The sequence below is a fragment of the Poecilia formosa genome, unplaced genomic scaffold (genome assembly GCF_000485575.1).
Source record: "Poecilia formosa unplaced genomic scaffold, Poecilia_formosa-5.1.2 Scaffold82, whole genome shotgun sequence".
Taxonomy (NCBI): Eukaryota; Metazoa; Chordata; class Actinopteri; order Cyprinodontiformes; family Poeciliidae; genus Poecilia; species Poecilia formosa.
The window spans coordinates 1,272,704-1,296,119 of NW_006800021.1; the positions used below are offsets into that span (position 1 = coordinate 1,272,704).

Genomic DNA, 23,416 nt, shown 5'->3' on the forward strand with positions numbered 1-23,416 from the left:
AAATGATGCACATAAGCATTGCAAATTATTAAGGAAACAGTAGCAAAAAAAGGAATATTTTGCTTCCCCCCGCTGTTCTCTGGGTGATTTTTATTTTATATTAAAAAGATGCATTTCAACACCAATATGTAGGACACCGACTTTGTTGCTTGGTGTAACAGTCAGCAGCTTGTGGTGTGGAGTGGGCGATCAGGATTAGTAGCAAATACAATACCTCTCTGAATCACTTTGCTCTGACAATTTCCTCTGAGAGAAGACAATGTGGCAAATTAAAATTCTGTCCAACAAAAAGCAGACGTCCTTGTGTGGGAGGCGTAGCGATGCCCAAACAGCGTCTTCTAGTTGGAGCAGTTGGCGTCGACACGGCATGAATCCAAGACAACACCTTACAAAAATGTTCAAACCTTTCTTTTTTTTATTTTTTTTTATTGTCTCATTACAGTGACAAATTTTTAAGGATTCTTCCGGGTATGATGAGATAAAGCATCCAGAAATTGTGTAAAATTGTGAAATTTTCCCCCCCAAAAAATTTGTACAACTAAGATCTTAAAAATGAGAGACATGCTTGTGAACCACATTTTGATTTTTAAGCCTCTTCTTTATTTCTCCATGTAGAGTTTGATGTCTTCCATCTCTGGAAAATTGCTCAGGTTTTTTCAAACTGGATGAATGTAGCCTACGAACATCTAATTTCAAGGTGTCCTATAGATTTCCAATTGGACTTCTATCTGTGCTTTGGCTGGTTTAAATTGACTCAGGAGTATGCTCTTTGGTAGCCTCTAATAACATTTTATCCAGGGTTGTGCTGTATATAACTCCATCCACCTTCTGATAATTTCTGACCAGCTTTCGGGTTCTTGCAACATTTCTTTTAACTCTGTAGAAACTGTCTTAATTATTATTTTTATGTCATTTTAATTGAAAAGCTGAGGTCCACAGTAACAACTAACAAAATACAAAAGATTAAAAAACATTTTTAAACATTTTTGGTTTTGTTAATCGGACAACTCAAACGGTTTTAGGGGAACTCAAGGTGATGCTCAACACATGACAAATCGGTCCAGAACAATGAGAAAAAAAAATCTAAAATCTTTTACCTTTCTGCACATTTCCTATGACTGCCTTACTTAAATTATGTCTGTCTACATAGCATAAAAAATACAGAAAATGGGCGGTGACTTCGCAGAATTTCTGCTTAGGGACAGTATTATGTACCATCGACTTTTTTAAAGCTTTACATCATGTTATAATTTTATTCCCTCATCAAAAACACACCTAGAGTGTTGCTTTGATTTTTTCACGCATGTTTGAGAAATCCTTTAATCTCCCATGGTGACCATTCAGCTGTGCAAGGTGCTTGGTTGGACCTAGAACCACCTTGCAGAGTGGCCCTCCCCCTTCAGACTAGCTAGCAGCAATTAGCAACACCTGGTGTAATTGTGCATCTGTTGACCTCATTATAGTAGCAATTTCTCTGTGACACGCTTGTAAAACGTTAGAAGGTAATAGAGGAGCCATGTTGTGATGACTTCCTGAAGAGCAGGGATTTTCAAAAAGACACAGACCCGGTTTCAAGGCGTCAAATTCCTTTTAAGTCATGTTTCATTATACTTAGCGATATTTTAACAACTGAAGTAAATGTAGTTACTTCATTGTGCTATAAAATGGCACTTTGTCACTGAAAAATGCATACTCGCCCTTATATCAAAGTATTAACTGTATTTCTTATTGGAACCCCAAAAAATCTAAAAAATTAAAAACAGAATGAACAAAATGTTGGATAAATTCTGCATCCTGGTTCAGCCAGGAAGTGATAAAACTCAGATATTCTTGATTGTACCACCTGTGAGTCATTTGTCAAGATTTCAAAGGGTTCAGAGGCATTTTTTCCATCATTATTTGACTTTCTTTTGATGTTTCTTGGTGTGTGTGTGTGTTTTTTTTTCTTTTCTTTTTTTTGCATCACGTTGAAACCATTTTGCATCACTTTAGCTTTGGTGGATCTCTTTTTAGCTTTCTAATCCTTTCATCACTTGTAGTTGCTTTTGAAGAAACGGCGGCTCCGTATCGCTTTCCGTACCGCACGCAGAGAGGAGCTGATAGTAACAAGCAGAGATAAATCCCAATTTTTTTATGTTTTGATGGCGCGTTTATATTGGTGGGAGGGCACCAAATTTGGCCAGTCACTCCACGGGCTGCCACCCTGCTGGTCCCACCTCTGCTTCTCCATGATGCCTAATGACACATATTTTAGATATTTATATAGATATATATATATATAGGAACAATCAGTGTAAGGTAAGGTGTTATTATTTCTGAAAGCGGTTATCTCCCCATGATACGCCTCCTACCTATTGAGCTGTGCGTCGCAATTAATCAAACTTTAATTGAGGAGAAACGTTTGAAGGTAATTTAATTCTAACAAAGCCATTCAAGCTGAGATAAACTGAACATCTGCTGAAGGGAAAAATATCGCAAATTAAGAGGCATTTCTTCTGCTTTATTTACTGCTGCTTTGAAAGCATTGTGTTTGCTCACAGTGGTAACAGAAGACAATTACCCTCTATGCATCCTGCCTGCCTCCGCAGAGACGAAGCAGTGCAGGAGCAACGGTCCATCCCTCATGCCACGGAGGTTGTCCGTTGTTTTTCTGCATTTCCCTTTTTTGAACGTGCACAATGTGATAATGAGAGCAGAGGAAATGGGGGGAGGGGGGGTGAAGAGCTGGATATACATAAAATATGAGCCGCGCGGCTAATGAATCCACTTGTCGTGTTTCCGCAGTGCATCACACTGACTCATATTGCTTTATTATGGAAGAGTAAGCATGTTATGAACGTGTTTTGATGGTTTTTCGTTTCTTTTCTCTTTGTTTTTTCTTTGGCGTGCCCGGCGTGATGGACTGCGGCGCGAGTGTTATCGCCGTACCGTGCAGGGGAGGACTCGGAGGGGGAACAAGTCAAGGAAATGAAATTAGTGGAAAGCCATAAATATCTTGTAACATTGTTGATGGTGCCGCACGATTTTTTTCTTTTTTTTTCTTTTTGGCCCAATGCTAAATGAATTCCCATAATGTCTGTGGTGAAATGAAAACCCTATTCAGTCAGGGATATTAAATCATTTATGCTCAGTTTCTATTAAAGCCCGGTCTGGCCACTCAAGCAGGGAGGAGGCTTAATGGAAAGAGACAGTAAGGTTAGCAGTGAGGAGGAAAGGGAGCATATGGGTGGGGTGGGAGGAAAAAAAAATCTTTAGAGATGTTTTTCAAATTAAATGAAATCCATTGAGTTTTATGAAAAAGTTAAAACCATTAATGCGATTAAACTGAAATTAGGTTAAGTTCTGTTTATGCCGTGCTCCATGGGAACACCTGTTTGTGTGCAGAGCTCTTTGCATGCACTGGAAACCAGCACGGGCCAGAACTTTGCTCTGTGCAGCGGAGAACTGGGCTGGAAAACACAAAGCACAAGGACTCAGACAAGACCAGGAAACAGAAATTGAAAAAAACAAAACAAAACAAAACAAAATAAAAACAATATTTTGTTAGTGAGTTGAACTGGACAAAAGAAAATGCACATTTGCACTGAAGGCACATCTGTCACATTTACAAAAACGTCTTTATTTTCATTATTTGAGACCTTTGCCACATGATGCAAGTGCAGCAGAGCAAAGTCTCAGGGTGAGCTTTTTAATATTTTGTCACCTTACAGTCACAGACTTCTTTTGCATTCATCCCACTTTATTCTGTTATATTCCAATGTGGCATTTTTCCCTCCTTCTTACTTAAAAAAATATTACCTGAACAGCACAACTGCAAATCTACTAACAGATGACCATCTACTCACAGACTAGGCAAAGTGACATTAATCACAAAGGAGAAGAAGAAAGCCAGTGTTAGAATTTAGCTCTAAGAAGACCAATTCATCCACAAGCAATGCAAACATTAAAAAAAAAGATCTGATTAAATCAAATCAGATCAAAATCTAACTTTCTCCAGCAGGAATAGGGAAGTTATTGAAAGATAATGGGAATATGGATGGAGCTATAAATACAATGAAAGCAATCATGGATTTAAAAATATTATGTAATAATGGTTCTCTTGAATCAAGGATCAAAGTATGAACAAACGCCACAATTTTCAGATATTTCAATCAATCAATGAAGTTTATTTATGTAGTACGCTTCAGAAACAAGGCAGTTCAAAGTGCTTTACATCAGAAAAAAGAATAAACAACATACAGTGAACAACTGAGAAACCAGTGGCAAATATTACATTTTGTTACATCAATACGCATCGAATATGTTGGCCAATGTTCCAAATTTACAAATTTTATTTGTAAAAAAAATTTTTTAAAGTATGTCTGGATTTTCCTATTTTTGCATATCGGCTTCATCCAATAGCCAGTTTAGGTCAGGTTTGAGGGCGTGTGGATGGTTTTCTGTCCGGTTTGTTTCTGTGTTGCCTCATGATGAACTGGTGATGCGTCTCGACGGCGTGCCGTTGCCTCTTGCCCAATGACAACTCGAGATGGACAACTCTTATCGACTATCAACTTCACAATTATGCATCACTCTTTGTTGGTCTATTGCATCAAATCCATATGAAGCATATTTAACTTTGACGAACAAAGGCAAGGCGCTGTGCTGCACAAGTCGGCTGAGCAGTGTTTTCACCTCTTCGTCTAGTTTTCTTGCTGCTCTGCCTTTGCCTTCTGAAACTCCAGCATCACTTGCAGCATCAACTGACTAAAATCATTGTCTTTCTCTTTCATTTTTGTACTTTGTTTTTCTTCTCCAGAATTGCCAAAACTGTACATCTGTTAAAAAAAAAACACACACACACAGACGACACCTCCAGGATGTACCCCCCCGTCACGTTCTTTAGAGGAAGCCTGGAAAGACAGCTGTTGTCAGAGGACGGCAACCCGCAACAAAAACATTTACTCTGGGAGAAAGCGGGGGAATAATTACTTGTGTGTGTCGCTCGAAATGAAACAGTTGAACAGATTAGAGCGCCTCCTCCAGCGCCCATTAATCAAACACACTGGAATTAACTTTCAATTGACTTTCCCACCCTTCCACGTTAAAAAAAAAGATGCCATGCCTGAGAAATGGCATGAGCAGGCAATCTCTAGTTCAAACACAGTTTCTTGCGGTTGTTTTCGTTTATGCAAATGAGCTCCACGTTTCTGCTTTTGTTATTGTCATTAGGGAGGATTTTTTTTTAAGTTTATTGTTGACTTCCCGACACATGAGACATGGCGTTCGGCCCGACAACAAGGACTCACAGTGTGTTTGAGCTAATATTCAGAAACGGATGTGTTCATGGCTAGTTTGTAGTGTAATTAGAGCTAAAAAGTAATGTTTAAGATGTGTTCTTTACAAAAAAAGAATCAGTGTTGCTAAATTAATAGGTCATTTCCCGTCAGGATTTAAATTTTAATAGGTTGGATATTACTTATTCATGTGAGAGTCGGCTAGCTAATAGCTAGTGGTTAATCCCAGAGGATCAGAAAGAGGGGAACCAGAAGAGGATTGATGCCGTTTTAAAAATCCCTCCAGTCTCAAAACTATCAGAGCGATTAATATGAATGCTTATTTATGAACCTTTTATTTGTTGTCACATTTGTTTTGTGTGGCTATTTACCCAGGAACTGATGAGAAATGGAGGTGGGAGGGAGTGTGTTAGCAATTATGTAAAATTCAACCTGAAAACAAAACATGTTAAACATTTTCAGTCAAAGTAACTGAGTAAAATCAAAAATACTGTAGAGGTTATTTTGTGGTTGACAACTCCTTAATATTTTAGTAGGAAGTCACTCTGAATAGAAACGCTTTGCATGTTCCGTGCTCAGTGTGCCAGCCTGTGTGTTTCCAACCAGACAGTCTACATGTATGAATAATATTCATTACACTCTGTTCATTACACACGTGGGAACGGATAAAACCTCTTTTAAAAACTTTACCAATGCTTAACATTTGTGTACAATACGTCAGAGCAGCTGAACGAAAAGATCACTGGCATGAAAAGAAAAAATAATAAAAAATAATCTGCGAGTCCAACTACTCGTAACTTTAAATCAAACCCAACCAAGTGATTTTCCCATTGACATTTGTTTCCTTGCCAGATATGCTTTGTATCCTTTAACGCCACGATGCTTTTCGTTGTTCCCTGCCGGAACGACGTCCTGGGTTGTGAGTCGCGAATAACTTCTTATGTTTTTACCAAACCAAAATAATCTCAGGATAAATTTGGGGTAAAATCCAGTCAGTCACACGCTCGGAAACAGCAGACCCTCCCTCAGTCTGAAATGGCACGGATTCTTCCCCTTCGTTTCCAAAAGAGCCAGTAGCCAACATCTGAGCCAATGCTTTGATTGCAGACTAACAGCAGCAGGTTCTTAGCCACTATTCAGTCTGCACAGACATTCACACATACACACACACACACACAGGCCTATGCGCTTTCAGGTGCAAATTAGTGCCTGCACACAAATGCAAATGATATTAAAATTCGCTCTCTATAAAACTTTATTTCCCCCAGGTTGCTTGATAGCTGCAAAAGTGAATCGCCCCACGGAATACACACCAAGAAAAGGCTAAATATTTTATAGAATGTAATTTTGTCTGTTTTATGCCTAATTATAATTCTTTTCAAATGCACAGTGCGCTTACTAATTTAGGGCGCTTCATAAAACCTACAGCAAAGGCTTACCCACACTCCTGTTCACATACAAACAAAAAACAAACAAAAAAAAAACCTGCTGACAGTGTTTCCTTTTAAAAACAAAAAAAACAAAGACAAAGTCTTGCTGGCACTGGCAGCGGGGATCAAAGCCCTCAGATGGCCGGACTGGAATTTACTTTTGGTGCAGAATAACATGCTGGCCTTGTTAACTCAATGCTACTGCCTGAAAACCGGCGGCGTGGAATCCAAGCTTTCACAATCTGCTGTGGACAAAGACGCTTCCGTCCATCACTGCCAGAGAATACGAGGCGCTGCGGTGGGAATGAATGGGCTCCAGATATAACCGTTCTGCCATTTGCCTGGACATAAAAAAGAATAAAAAAAAAACAAAAACTGGAGAGCCAGGAGCAAGACAACATCAAAGCCGCCTATCTCGCCCCTCCTGTTGAAGCTCCCTCGTGCATGATCGTAATTAAAGATAGAGACGAACACAAGCAGCATGTCTCCCAGAGAAAATAATTACGTGGCTCTGCCAGTGAAGAGGTTATGTGGGAGGTGTAGTGAGGAGGACGAGGAGGAGGAGGAGGGAGTGTGTGAGGCTGCACAGTAGTTAAGGTGTGTGAGAGAGAGCCACGGGGGACTGCAGCAGCTGAGGTCGAAGAGGTTGCACGGGATTGTGGGTCACCACTGTTCTTTGCTCAACAAAAGAAAACACACACACCCACACACAAATGAAGACACTCACAATCCCTGATGGCTGATTAGAAGGCAGAACAACGGTAAAAAATAGAGTAAAAGAGGTTATGGTTACTCTTTGTCCAACAGAGGGTCTTTTACCCTCCCTTCCCTTTTGAGACCCTGCACTTCAGGGAGAGGTAGGAGGAAACTAATATGCTCATGCTGCAGAAAATCAAGAACCCACATATTTGAATCATCTAAGATTAGAACCATCAATGTGGAGAAATCTTTGACGTCGCTCCAACATGACATAATACGCTGAGCTGATTCCATGTGCTTCCGGCTGGTATTTGCCATTGATATTTTTGCAGCGTAACAAAATTGTGAGTCATGTTCAAACATAATGAAAATGAGGCCAGAATCTGATGTGCGACATTGATCATTGATCCTCCTAGCCTGGATCTGACCGTCGGTCAATTTTCCTAAAACAAATTCCCTGACGGGAATTTTTTATTGTCCCTGAGGGGATTTTCACACCTGATCTTCCAGAAGATTCGGTTATGTTAGGGACCAAAGTTAATATTTGTTACGTTTTCAGCTGGTGCGGTTCACTTTCACACTGCACTGTGTCAAATGAAACAAACCCTTCAACCACAGGTGAGAGGGTGAGCAGATTTTTCAAAGAATATTGAAGGAAACGACATGAGAACCTCTGAAGAAGCGTGATTTCCTTCTTCACAAATGTAAAGAAAAACGGAGTAGAGTCATATTTTAGCTGTTGTAGGATTTCTCTTTTGTCTTTGGTAAAAGACCACAAGCCTTTTCACCCTCTAGCGCCAGAGTTGCACATTTGTTTTGGTTGTTCCTACCTGAAATGCTGTACAGTCCACTTCCTGCTTTTGGAGCGGTCTCTTGTATGCTTGAGTTCACTTCAGTCGAACCAAGACGTAGGTGAACCAGAGTTCAAACTTCCCCAAACGAAATGGACTTTCCAGACAAACAAAATAGTTTGATTAAACTAAAAAAGGGCTGGTGTGAATGCAACTTAACACAAAATTTTGTTTGACAATTAAAAGTAGAAAAGAATTTCATAAAGACATCAACAGACGTCCAAATTTGATTGAAAGGCTGACGGGTTGATTAGATGGGTTAACTAACACTGATGTTCAAGCTCTTTGTCTTGGTCAAACAATATTTTTCTGGGCTAAATAAAGACAAACACTGAGCAATCTTTTATTGGCTTAAAACGTTTCCATGGATCACCGGTGTTTGTAGGGAATAAGTTAAGTTTTAATATTACAAGATGGGAAGAGACGCAAGACGCAAATCACTTAACAATAAGCTTTCCCTTCATTTCAAATGCGAGCCGTTCTGGATGTTCAATGTGAACTTCTGTGAAAAAAATACATAAGTAGTAAATAAACTTGGCTAAATACTAGCTAACCAAAGCAACCCCGCTTCAAAAAAACAAACATGAATTGATGGTGAGGTGGTGGGTGGTACAGGTACAAATTTATCATCTGCCAAGGGCTAAATTAATTGGCGGCAGCTGTAAACGTGGATGTTAGATGACCCTAAATTACTGAGGTGAGCTATCTTCATACATAACATTATTATCTCTAAAATGTACCTGAATGTAAATTTTGTTTTTCCAAACTTTTCGGTTTTTGTGTTTAGAAAGTTTAACGATAATAATTATGTGTGTTAAGAGTCACTGAGGTCTGAAATGTTCACTTTTGTTTTTAACATAAAACCATTTCTACTGTATTTTTGTGTTGACAAAATATCGATAGCCAAGCTATAGCAGTGTCATGAGCACAGGTGGCGCTATGAACGAGTAGAGTCAGAATCACTCCTTACCAATCGACAGACTAATTGTTTTCGCAAGCGTCCAGATGTCTTATTGTGTTTCAAATGATCACTTCTAAAGAAAATTATCATTGCTTTGCATCAAAATGGTCTCAAATGGACGAAAATACCACATAAGCACACTGAACAGTTTACTTTCTGGATAATCAGTAACATCAGTGTGAGATTTTAAATTTGTGACATCCTGTCGAACGCTTCACCAGCGAGCGCAATTAAGGAAAATGGGCGAGCAAAACAAATCTTTCCCGACACTCTGAGGAAAAATAAACCTGCTAGAACTAAACAAGACAAGTCTAGTTAAAAGAGGTAAAGGGGAAAAAAATAGATTCTAGCATATTGTTAGAAGTAGACGGACTGAATGTTAAGTTTATGAAAAAAAGAAAAAAGCTTGAATGCTTTTTCTTGTAATTATATCTTCTCTTGTATGTGCCAAATTCACACCAAGTAGAATCAGCGCTTTAAAAAAAAGAAAGAAATAAAACAAACACACCATGTTACCTGATTGCCTTAGGACATACCAAGCCTCTGAAGCATCAGCCCATCCATGGGGAACGAGAGGGAGAGAGTGAGGGAGGGAAACTTTAGAGGAAGCTCTGAGCTGAATTCCAAAAGGTTAACCCTTCCAATTTTCTGTAGATGGAGACAGAATCTTTTAAATCAGCACAGGACAAACGCACTTAAGTTGCTGGACCAAAGGCAACTTGACAGGACGACAGGGAAGGCTGATGGTGGAAGGAGGAGGCCGCTGCGCTACTCTCCTTCTCTGCTCTATCAGTCATTCTGGGGCTTCAGAAGTTAAAAGGTTTGCACTGCTGCTGTGGTTGGTGAAATATGTTCAAGGTGGGGTGAGGTCACATGGACACACTCACACTTAAGAGGCAATACGTGACCAAAAAAGGTGAAAAAAACAAATTAAAAAATACATACTACATGCAGAAAATGTTAAACGTCTTGCCAGTGGGTGTACGATGCTCCTACAAAACCAAAACAGTGAAGGTAACACGGCAGAATAATTCGGATGTCCCAATCAGAGTCACTTAAGAAAAAGCCATTACGCTCAGTCTGATGATAATAAAGTTTCTAAAATCAACCTCATGTACATGCTTTAAAAACTGAGTGTCTTTACAGCGCAGTAAAATAAAATGCTATGTTTAATCAGAATTACAACTCGCTCTCCAGTGACTCTTTGGCTGCAGCAGTCTCTCCTAATCTCCCTTTTCTTTATAGTTTATCCCCAGATGGAGTTTCTGCAAGTCATCCTTAATATGCTGCTCCAACAAGAAAGCTACTTTTAAAGTTTGGACCACAAACCACCTTAAATGTGCAATGAACTGAGGCAAGTTAGAAATGCTTCAATTTTTAAATGAATCAGCAGTATTGTGCAAGAGAACAAGTTTAGTAAAAATAGCAAAGTTTGAATAAGATGGCAAATGAATATTTTTAAAAAAGATGAATAAGAGAACAGGAACAGGAAGTGGTAATGGAATGACGATGTGCCATTATGTTTATTGACTTACTGCGTGAACAAACTTGTTTGAGAGATTTTATCTTATTTAATGGAAACACCAAATTTGCAAAATTGTGCTTTTTCAACAATAGCGGAACATCAACAGTTTTAAACACATTTATAATGGAAAAGCTAATGACTCTGTTCTACTACAGGAACAGATTGGTACAAAAATAGAGACACATATACATTGGCGGTTTCTGATATGGGTGATATGGGCAACCACCCAGGGCGGCACCGTATGGGAGGCGGCATGATGATATTTGTAAGGACCAAATCTTTGACATAGTTTTGATATGGTTTCGTCCTAATCAATACAATAAAAACCGTCACACTGTAGTTCATATTTTTATTCACTTTATTAGAAAGCACCCTAAAAGATTTTTGGTGTATCGCAAATGGTACGAAGCCATTTTCTTGGTCTTGGTATTGAGTTATAAATTTTTATTTTTATAACTCAGCCTGGTTGTTGGATCGCATGCTGGAAAAAAATCTCACATTTACCGAGATGCTGCAAACTACTTAGAAAGTAACCCGGGATGTCTTCTGAGATCCTAAAATCACAAAAACATTTTGACACTGTCAATCAAACGTGAAACTGCCCTTTTAGCAATAATGTTGTTTTTACAGTTTCAATAACAAAACTATAGTCATAGTTTAATATAGTCCATTAAAGGTGAACTACTGATCTGACTCACTGTTAGACTTTTTTACTGATCCAAGAACTGTTTCACTTTTCCACAGATTTACTGTGACGAGACTTTTCCACTGACAGTACGGGAACTACAACTGGTAAACACCTTCACAAAATATCTAAACTTAAATTACTCCAGTAAACAGCTTTGGCTGCATTTCTTTGTATTAAATGAATAAACCGAAATGTTGAGCTGATCTTGTTTCTGCACGTGTTTCACGACTGTAGCTGAATTCTTTGGTCAGTCCATCAATAACCGTTTTTCTGACTATGATACCCCCCATTGTTTCAGCCTGCAGCTTTATTCACCGAGGGGATGTTTACATGTTACAAAATATCAATCAGTCTGCAAACAAGTTGGAAGTGTCAGCACGGCAATAGATATTGTTTGAAAAACAGTTTGCGGCTGCTGCACTCTGGAACTTAAAACAATCATCTCTCCGACCTAATGACTGGGTAATATGGACGGGCCATTTGTCTTTGATTAGTTTTTTTTTTTGAGGCAGGAATTCATTCCCCCGACTCTCTGTTTCATTATTCTTTCTAATTACCTGCACCGATTTGCCCATCTAGCACTGCTACGCTGGCATGACATAATTGCTTCTGCTATAAATCAGGAAGCATTTGCCGTCATCTTGAGAGCTCCAGCTTCTAATACAGCGAACTTTCTGAGAGTCCAGGCTCGTGTACATATTGAAAAACCAAGTCATTAATTCTAACATTTTGATATTTGATGTTATTAGTTCCCAGCTGAGATCGTGTGTGTGTGTGTGTGTGTGTGTGTGTGTGTGTGTGTGTATGTGTGTGTGTATGTGTGTGTGTGTGTGTGTGTTATTCTTGCAGCGCAATCGCTGTTCACTTGCTAACATACAAAGACAATGAATGCTTCTATTCTCTCTGACTCTCTCAGTCATTTAAAGGGTCAACAATCACCTTGGCATACTTAAAAAAAAACAAAACAAAAAAAAACTATCCACACTTTGTTGGTTTTTCACTGCACAATACAACAACCAGCAAAGCACTTCAAAGCTTTGCTGGTTGTTGTATTGTGCTTGGCAAAAGCTATTAGTTCCCTTGAATCTTCCACAATTTTGTTACTAAAGCAGCCTTCGATGTATTTTGAGCTTTTTGTGTCTGTGTAAACTCCTAAAGTTATGCATTTATATTCAACACCTTTTCATTCTGATGCAGCGTGAAAAACTCTGCTGCAATCAGTTGTGCTCAGGAGGCCTTTGTGTGCAATTTCACTTCAGAATAAATGCACTTTATTTTTGCCAACGCTTTCGGATGTTTGTTAGAGAACATTAGACAACAGATACCTTGAAGTGGACCGTGGAGCAGACAGGTCAGCAATAAAGTTTGTATTAGTTTAAAGTGAGGTCAGGTTAAAAACTACAAAGAAACTCACATCTACTAGCAACTTTTAATGGAGAACAACTCAATTCTGGCTATTGTGGAAATCATGGATATATACATATACACACACACACACACACACACACACACACGCACACATATATATACACTGCTCAAAAAAATAAAGGGAACACTCACATAACACATCCTAGATCTGAATGAATGAAATATTCCCATTGAATACTTTGTTCTGTACAAAGTTGAATGTGCTGACAACAAAATCACACAAAAATCATCAATGGAAATCAAATTTATTAACCAATGGAGGCCTGGATTTGGAGCCACACACAAAATAAAAGTGAAATGTTCCCTTTATTTTTTGAGCAGTATATATATAATTTCAGTATTCAGTTTTAGTTTTATAAAAGCCCAATGTAGTTCCAACTAGTTCCCCCCCCCATTAATTATCGTTTTTATTTATTTCAGTTAACAAAAAATCTTTGCTCAATTTCAGTTTTCGTCATTTTCTTTGAATTAAGTATAATTTATATCCTTGCTGGATACAAATGCACGCTTCGCTTTTATGGCTTTTTCAATTATTATTATTTAAAGATATGGAAACCATGTGAACTCTACCTCCCACTTTGCTACTTTGTATATGTGAGAAGCTACAATTTAATCTGAAAGAACGACACAAAGATTCGAGGGGCACGGATACTTTAGTGAGGTACGGTATCTTAGATACAGCCGGACTCCTTTGCACAGGTTGAAAGAGCACACTGTGTGTTAATGAGGCCCTGGCTTTAATAAACACACTGCTGCCATCTGGAGCGTTGGCTCGTCTCCGCTGCGCAAAAAATTAAAAAGTAAAAAAAATAAATAAATAAAATCACACCTCTGAAAACGCTGGAATACGCTCGCCCACAGCCCGCAGCCACACATTCCTTTCCTCGGGGTTATCATTCTAATTTAGTTAAGGCATTAGGCAAATCAACATCTCCCACAGCAGCACAGCAGTGGGAGAAGTAGCTGGAGGTGGAATGTGAATGAGCTAAGTTAAGGCAGACAGAACTGGGGCTTCGCTGTTAGCCTCAGGGTCAAAGTGATAATGCATGAACTTAGCCGTGGCAGCCAGGCGGGCAGCACTGCATTAGCGGCCAACAAGTGTCCTGGTGCGGCCCGCTCTACGCCGACACGGACACGGCAGGGTCTGCTCCGTGTCGGCCGACCGAGAAGAAAACAAGCGTTGTTTGCCGAGTTAAGTCAGAACCCGTGTTCCTGCCACATCACGCTCGTCTCACTTGTTTTCCTCGTTTTTTGCAGTGGTCACACTGACCTTGGTGCAGTTTGTGGTGAATGAGATTGTTTTGCAGAAACATTATGCTTATTAGGCACTCGGAATACAAACGGAGGACTTTTTCTCTCCCTCTTTGAGAAACACGATTTGTATTTCTAACAACCTTTTGTTTACTGTGAGACTTGCATAATTTATCCTGTTTTTGTTTGTTTGTTTGTTTTTTCTTTTCCCCTCAGATCTATGTATTGCTACTCAGCTTCCATCACCTTCCAGCAACAAGTGAGAAATATGAATGCAAAAGGGCGTTTTGACTCAGTCGACTGTTTCTGGTGTTCAAAGGTTCACGCAGGAGTGTGAAATGTTGAGAAAAGGACGAAAATAATGGAGGCATAGACACGACCACCAGGGGATAAAAACCCTTAAGCATCAAGATTTCACTGAGAAAAGGCAGACATCTGAATGTTTTTATGAACATATTAAAGGAACAGGAACTCTTGGCTGAGCAGATTTATGGATCTGTAATGGACACTGGTGTACTCATTAAGAGTTGGCTAGACATGTATTTTTAACTTAAAAACAGACAGAAAATCATTTAAACTCTGGGAACTCAACATATCTATAAACAATGGCATATCAGTTCATTTCTTTTGGTAGCTATGTATTTTAGATATATAACCGCATACTATAATAAAAACGCTTTTTTTTTCTGTATGCTTCTGCTATCAACATATTTAAAATTTTTTGTTCAGTCTTCATTGGGCCGTATTGTGAAATATTAAATTAAAGTAAATTCCTGTGTCATAGTCTAAGGTTGTTTTGGGGTTTTTTGTAGCCTGGCAATTGCCTTCCTGCACCATTCAGCTCGATTCTAATCTCCCTTTACTGGTCCGTCTGGGCTTTCTCCCATTGACTTGGATTTGTCTGGTAGAATTTCCAGCAGGCCAATCAGCAAACAGAAGGACACGTTGTGATGTCGATTCTCTAGAATTGTAGTCAAAAACAATGGCAGTCTGTGTCTGTGTTGACCACGCTTCCAAAGATTGAATTAACATGAATTTACACATGTCACAGATAACAGTTAGTGATTGAGGTAAGATTTTAAAAGGTGCACCGGCCATGCAGAGTTAGAGCACATAAGCCAAGAGCAGTGGCTTCGGTCCTCGACATGGGAGTCACGAGTTTGATTCCTGTGCCGTTGACCGTTGTCACATTTCTTCCCTCTCCCATAGACCACTTTTCTGTGAATTCCCTGCTGAATAAACGCCAGAAGAGCGTTAAAAAGCGTTTTTAAAATCCTTAAAAACTGAGAGTCCAAAGCCTCTGTACAAAGCAAAACGTAGAACAAGTGGCTGGTATTTACCAGGCTAGATGATCTGTTTGTACTTTTATTCATGCTCACTCTATTATTATTAGCTTATTTATTATTAGTTTGCATTGTTGTGTTCAGATTAGCTGATTCTTGCTCTTCCTTAGATCAGTTTTTTTTTATTTGGTTGGTAAAGCTAACACTACAGAACCATCAGCTAATTTTAATTGTTCTTCTGTTGAGGGAAACTTCTGGTGTGTTCTGTTTGTTTCTTTGATTAAACCCACAATTGAACAGATGTATGGGAGGAGCCTACCCAGCATTTCCTGTTTATGTTGGTTTATGATTGATTTTATCACCAGGTACAACCAAATGGAGGGTTTTCTTTCCTTTTGTAAACTTCGTTTATTCTCTTTAATGTAGTCTTTTGAGTTATGCTGTATTTAGTGGTTGTTTTGCAGGCCATTTTGTTGTGTAGATGGGTTTGTGAGTTAGAGTAATCTTAATCCTGTTTGTGTGCGTGCGTGTGTGTGTAAAACCAGTAAGATTCTGGTTTATATGGCGGTAGAAAACCAATATGACTCCATTCCAGTAGATGACGGTAATGTACATCTAAACGTTGCTTTCCAACCGCCATAAGAAAAAGAAGAAAAAGAAAAACCAAGACGTTGGAAAATAAAATCCACCTGGAAGAACTTGAACTGTCTGCTGACGCTGTTGACTTATCACAGTCCTTGACTCTTCACATCATGGCTCAGTGTCTGCATCCGAGTCCAACACCAACCATCACATCTCGTGACGTCCTGATGATGGATAGTATTTACTGAAGTCAAGGTGAGTATGAATTGATGCGTGGTTAGTGTGAAATGGCAGGTGTTTATTAAATGCATATCGTGAGAAGCAAATTTACCTGTAGCCATAGGAAGGCCATGTCCTTTCTCGGTCACCTGTTTCCTTACTCTGGATTGTTTGACTTGCCAAAGAACATCCTCAGAGAACACTATAAACATCTTGACTGCTCAAAACTCATAATTTTTCTGCAACTCTCCAGTGTCTAGATTGCTTTTGAACCTAATCATGAACATCAACCTTTCGGATAAAACTATCCACAGCTGAAGATCAGTCTTTTGTTTTGTGTTTGTGCAGTTTAGACAGATGTGTTCAGTGCGTGTGTGTGTGTGTGTGTGTGTGTGTGTGTGTGTGTGTGTTAAGTATGGTGATTGACCCGTGTTAATTGAGTCACAGCTCTTAATCTGTGTTCCCCTTGAGGCGATATTACACTTTACACAGTCCATGAGCTGAATTGTTTAGGTGGTTTCTTGGTGATATCTGTAAGTCTGTTCCCACTCAACAAATCTTTGTACGTGTCATTCTGTCCCAGTACATAATGTCCTTTTTGGTTGTCTAACCATCTCTATACCGACTTTAAATAGTTCTAGAAAGTTTATAGAAGCAATTGTTTACTCAGACAGAAGCCCAGTGCATTTTTTAAAGGAGCAGAGAACATCTTGAGTCTTTGTTGAATAATCCTGATCTACATCAAGACACAAATGCTCTTTAAAAGTGGTAAGTGAATTATGTTCATGGAAAACAAGGACAATTTTGAGAATAATTTTGGGTTAATCACAATCAATGTCAAATGTCTATTTTTTTTAAACATTCAGCAATCTTACAGGAAACTTTGAGGCTTAAATATTAACAATGGATTGCACTGACGAAGACCATCGCATTTGCCAACCCTGATGTTGAATAATACAACTTGGATCTGAGTTGTTCTGAACGCAGTATACTTTTTTAAATGACAGGTTTTTTTTATTATAGAATTTTATTGTTAGAACCTAGAATAAATATATAAATATTAAGTGGCAGAGCAGATGCCCCATATGACCGAGAGACCTTTGCTGCATGTTTTCCCCTTTTCTCTGCCTGCCCATTTCCTGTCTAGTAACCGTCAATACAGGCCCAAAAAAATCTTAAGTTATCTACAAATGGACTGAATACAGAAAAAAATAAAGGTTTGATTAGACGTTTAATATTGTATATGTTGTATTAAAGGTAAAGCATTATTATTGTAGTCTTGCCATCCTCCAAGCTATGTAGTTTTTAACCCTTCAGGCAAGAACTATCCAGTCTTCTGCTCACCTGCATATAATTCATCCATCCATTGTCTTTACACCCTTGTCCCTCGGTGGGGTCGGGAAGGTTGTTGGTGCCTATCTCCAGCTAACGTTCTGGGCGAGAGGTGGGGTCACCCTGGACAGGTTGTCAGTCTGTCGCAGGGCAACACAGAGGACAAACAACCATGCATACACACATTCACAATTTGGAGAGGCCAATTAACCTGACAGTCATGGTTTTGGATTGTGGGAAGAAGCCAAGGTACCCAGAGAAAACCCACACATGCACAGGGAGAACATGCAAACTCCATGCAGAAAGACCGGGTCTGGGAATTGAACCCAGAACCTTCTTGCTGCAAGGCAACAGCTCTACCAACTGTGTCACTGTGCAGCCCACATTTAATTCAGTTCAGTTTATTTATATAGTCATATGTGCATTCCAATAGATCCTAGGCATCAAACAGTGAAGTCAAGTTTAATTTATTCTTCAAATTGGTTACGTTTTTTGGAGGAGCATGTAGCTCCCTTATACCAATCATGCACGTAGCGACTGTGGGAGAAGAAAAACTCCTGTGTAACAGGAACAAACCTGCAGCAGAACCAGAACCTGGGTCAGAGTGAATGGTGATCTCCTATGACCGTCTCAGGGTTTGAGAAGACGAGGCATACACACAGAAAGAAACAGAAGTACTAAACCCAGAGTGCTTTCTACGTCAAAGAAATGTTGGAGTAGTTGAAGGCAGCAGTAGCTCCTTCAGCGACTTCATCCATGAGAGAAACTCACCTTAACAGATAAGCCCAGAGCTGGTTTTAAAGGCCAGAGGATGGAAGCGAACGCATACAGTTTGTCGCAAAAAAAGCTCAGCCAAAAGCTTTGTGTAGAAAAGAGATGAGGTTAAACACTGAAGTACAGGGCCAAGTGGATCGTCTGTAAGTTGTTGGCAGCAATCGCTCAGTTGATGGCGCCCTCCAGGAGGGTGTCACGGCTAAAGGGAGCATCAAACCAGATGCAGCTTCTATGGAGAATAATAATAAAAAAAGAATACGAGGTTAAACATTGAAATGCAAAACTGGAAAGATGAAGGAGAATGTAAGGGAGCAAGGAGAAGTGGTCACTTTGTCCTCTGGCAATGTAGTTGTAGAGACAGTTCAGTAAAATCTAAACCAGGCTTTATCGAAAAGGAAAGTTTTCTCCCTCATCTGAAAACAGACGGTGTCTGTCTGATTGACTGAAGCTGGTTCTTCAAGAGAGGAGGAAGCTCTGCTCTGCCTCCTGTTCTACTTTGAACCAGTTCAAGGTGTTGGAACCAGCCAACACCTTGAACCTAATGTTGTACCAACGGTTTAATTAGATACACACTGTCGACCACTGGGGCGATTGTACACCTCCTGGTTTTCACGTTGGAAAATCCAACTTCTAAGCACAGATTATGCACTGTTACTTCCTGTTGTTTCTGCCTCCTAATTCCATCTGGCCTCAATCCCAAACAACCGGGACTGTTAGTCATGCATAATTTTCCTCCGCAGTGTATATGTCTCTAGGTTTGTGCCAGACCTTTGTACTTCTGCTGATGGCCTGTCTCGCCGCTTGAATTTGGTGTTGATTTCCTGTCCCTCGGTAGCATGAGGTATGAGCCTGGCTTTCGCACGGATTCTCTTCGGTCGGTTGCTCTAAATAAATCTGACAATCGATGCTTGTTTTGTGCATAAACAAGGTGACGCTTTTTAACAAGCTTTAAAAATGAATACGCTTGCTTTGCAGAACAAGCATACTTCCTGGTTGGTGTCAGTTTCTTGTATAAGAGTAGGATACACATTGCAGTTTTCCCGCACGCGTCATGCAAAGAAAATATCATCAGAGTGACTGGTTGTAAATTTCTGTACCGCACAGGTCAGTAGAGATGGTTGCTTACCTTAAAACCTGCAATATCTATACATCAAAGCTGGGTTATGTAACTTTTGTTAAAATATATATATTTAAATTTTACATATTTGCTAAAACTGTCACCACTTGTGAAAAAAATCAAGCTCCTCCTGGTGCTACTATTGACATCTGAAGAAATCCACCGCTCTCAGTCAAAAACAACCAGTCAGAAATGGGAGGAGGGTCTTAGCGCTGTGCATCAAAACCGTGTATGCGCAGCTTAATGGAACAACTTTCCTTTCTAAGAAAAGTGTTATCCACTGTCATCAGTGGCCATGCTGGCATTACTGAGCATTCAAGACAGGCTCTGTTGACAGGGAGAAGATGTAGCGTAGCAGAGAGTGAGGGGGAGGCTGTGAGCTTGTACATGAGCGTGATTGACAGCGCTAAGGCCCTCCTCCTGGCTCCAATTGGATGACTCTAAGCAAGCTGTGTATTTCTCTAGTCAATACTTTTTTTCCCTGTCTCATACTTTACTGTCATGACAGTTTCACAAAAAAAATATATATATTTTTTAAACATATATTTTTTTAAAGTTACATACCACAAGTTTAACTTAAGTGTTTGATGGCAGAAAAAAAAAAACAAAATGACCATGACCTACCCTGGCCAAAACTTTTAATTAAGCTTACAACCCAGCTTTAAGTGCAGCAGCATTAATAAAGTTTTATTGGGAATTTACCTTGTAAACCAAGAAATTCACTGAATAACGGAACAAATTTTGCTTCGTCTCCACATTTGCAGCTTCCTATTAATTTCTTTATTCTGTGTTCTTTTTTTAATGCCGTCGTTGCGCTGTGTGAGAAACTCTTTTGAAATCACGCTACAGAAACAATTGTGACCGTCTGCGTTCAGAATGAGCAAACAACTCCCAGCATGTTCTGTGAACACAGACAGATGACCGGGCGGATCGTTTCTGGCGCTCACAAGAGGGCCACATCCACATATTTCTGTCTGGTCTGTGTCCTCCCACTGAATATGTTCAAGTGGGCAACACCGCAGAGTGGGACGGCTGAAAGTGCGGCAAGCCACTGACCCAGGTTAATGTGATTAAAACGCTCTTCGGTGCCAGCGTCGGCAGTCGCAGAGGCACACCGGGTGCTGCATGCTGAAAACAGAGCAGAAATCCTCAGAGAGTCTTACAAAGCAGCGTTGGGTGGAAGGGGAGGTTTGTGCGTGTCCATGTTGTGTGTGTGTGTGTGTGTCCATGTTGTGTGTGTGTCTGTAGCTGCTGTATAAGCAGCTGTGCTGAGGCCAGATCTGAGGCTGCAGAGGAAGCTGTAACTGTGATTTCCCCACAGTCTGTTTCTGGAAACCCTGAATAAAATTCAGCACCTTTTTGTTAAAAAAAAAAAAAGGTGCTGCAGAAATTCTAATTATAGACTCTACATATACAAAACAAATGATTTTGAATATGCTACTGTGAGACAAAGCTGGAAATCAAAATTTCTGGCCCGGATGTTAAGGTGATCTGTGGCAGGAAGAAAGCGACGGAGCCATCACACAAAGGTGATAAGGACTGATCACTGATTGTTTTCTTTCTTTCTTTTTTTTTTTTTATTCCCCAAAATGCATATTGGGTGTCAGAGGCTTTTTGAAACCAGCATTAGCACCTCTGGCTGCAGGTCCCTGTGATGATGCTGAGTAAAACCGTTTGGTTTGTCTCACCTCAAAGATCATCACGGATACTACAGTCCTCCATTCACACAAACCACGGTTTAAACTTCTCCTTACCATCTGATCGCAAAGCTCAAAACTAGCCGCGGAGGACACTGCTCCAGTCCTCTGGCAGTGCCAAGACGTCAAAGTACACAGGCAGCATCTTTGTGCAGGATCTGTTACCGTCATAATTAGCTGGTTGTTACAGGAGGCAGGTTACAGAGGGAAGTCTTTAAAAGCCACCAGCCACAGGGTGCCTCTTTGAAATGGAGATATATATATATATATATATATATATATATATATATAAACATATTTTACAATCATATGCATGCACAAGATTATGACATGGATTATAACCCTGGAGAATTGGCCCGTCAGGCGAGGCTTGAAAACTGATTGTCAGTGGACTGCAAAAACCGATAGTACCCAAAAGGACTTGCAGATTTTTTTGCCATTGAAAGTGATTTTTTTTTTTTTCAAAGGGTTGACTCAAGGGGTTGAATATCAATGCGTACCTCACTTTTAAGATCTTTCCTCTAAAATGTATAATTTAGAACAAGAAGTTTTGGGGATGGAATGTGACAAAATTGGAAGGGGGTCGGGGGCCTTCTGCCCTTTCACAGAAGGAGATAACACCGTATGAGTTTTTAATATGCGATATTTAGATGAGAATCGCTCTTGCGTGCAAGGGCGGTTGCATAATGGTCAGACTTAAGTCGCAGTGTATGGAAAGCGTTCTAACCTCACATCACGGATCAGCTCGCATCTTCACGCACATTTTCACAGTTCACTAAGTGGGAGAGGGCTGCTCTGCCGAGTGGAAACGTTTGTTTTCTGTTTCTCTCTCTCTCTTTTTTTTCTCCCCCTCCTCGAGAGTGCGTGTGCGCGCGCGCGCTTCTCCTCCAGTCAGCCCAACACGGTTCCTGAATATTCATGATAGTGGCTCTAAACGTCAGGACGCAGCGGCGGCTCTTCCTCCCTGTCAGAGAGAGGCTGGGAGAGAGGAGAGAAGAGGAGAGGAGAGGAGGGACAACATGCCACATCGCTCGGCTGCATTTCTCCCACCGACGCTGAGCGACGGCTTGCTGTTAAGCGCAAATCTGCCCTCAACCCGTCTCCAGGCTGCAGCGGCAGCTCGGCGAGGCTCGGCGCTGCGATGAACTGACGGGAGGAGGAAAGAAGCAAACAAGGGAGAGATAGAGAAACACCGCCTTCTTCTCTTCTCTTATTTATTTATTTATCTTAAAAAAAAGCGAGCTCGTATTTATTGGACGCACCTTGGGTTCGTATCTTGAGAGCGGGAGAGGTGGGGAAGGGGGTGGGGAAATCGAGCGACCGCCGAAAGGGAAAAACGGTGACGGCGAGGAAATGCTTCGGGACAAGCGGCCATAAGCAGAGAGAAAGAGAGAGGGAGAGTTACCTGCACGATGGAGGAGACACGTCGGGGTTAAACGGAGCTGGCGACTTCCCACGTTGCGGGGGAAGAGATGTTTTGCAACTGTCGTCCGCTGTTTGGAGGGGATGTGCCTCCCCTGGCTTCAGTATTCGCTTGTACGGCGTAGTGTTTGGGGGAGCTGAGCACGTAAAGCTGTTCCTGTTGAAGCCCGTAAACATAATAACAATAATAAGCGTCGTACTCCGGCTTGATCAACAATTTCTTTCTTTTCCCTTTCTTTCTTTTCTTTTTTTCTTTTTTCTTTTTATTTTTTACCTCCGTTCTTGAACTTCCATGACTCCGAGCGCAGCCTCCTGAGCTGTCCGTGGTGCTGAATGAACCAGCCGGCACCGAAGCCTCCGCCACGCCGGGACAACCGCCGGGCTTGACTGGGTCGGCCAGTGTTCCCGCCCTCCCCCCTTCACTTGTTTTTTCTTTTCTGTTTGTTTTATTTTTTCATGGCTGTGGCACGCAAAATCAAAACTTTGCTGACCGTCAACATCCTGGTGTTCGTGGGGATCATCCTGTTCTCGGTGTACTGCAGGATCCAGGACCGATCCGAGGAGCTCATCCAGCTGGGGCGCCTCTCCGACCAGAGGCTGAGAGCCAGGAATGGCAAAGTTTCCAACTTGGTGGACAGGCAGTCTATTCTTCAGCGGCTGGAGAGGCTGGAGGATGTGGTCTACAATCAGCTAAACGGTAGGACGTGGCTTTAAAAAGCGGGCAAGTGTTTTAAGTTGAGATGGGCGAAATGACTAAACATGAATAAGAGGGACAGTCGTGAAAAAAACTAGGATATCACATTTATTCTTTTTATTAAGAAACGTTCACATATTGATGCGTAATCTAAATTTTTTAGATTTAGGCAGAAAAAAATTCTTAC

At 40.5% G+C, this 23,416-nt stretch overlaps 1 protein-coding gene across 2 annotated transcripts in view; it reads left to right on the top strand.

Moving 5' to 3' along the window:
• The first annotated feature begins 21,965 nt into the window (after positions 1-21,965).
• galnt9 (polypeptide N-acetylgalactosaminyltransferase 9) overlaps positions 21,966-23,416 on the top strand; it is a 77,375-nt gene continuing 75,924 nt past the window's right edge. The window contains exon 1 of one of the 2 annotated variants that reach the window (XM_007557042.2): positions 21,966-23,232. In XM_007557042.2, coding sequence (XP_007557104.1) covers positions 22,992-23,232 — 241 coding nt within the window. In that variant the 5' untranslated portion in view covers positions 21,966-22,991. The remainder of the gene's footprint in view (positions 23,233-23,416) is intronic. The other variant, XM_016673823.1, reaches the window with a different exon arrangement.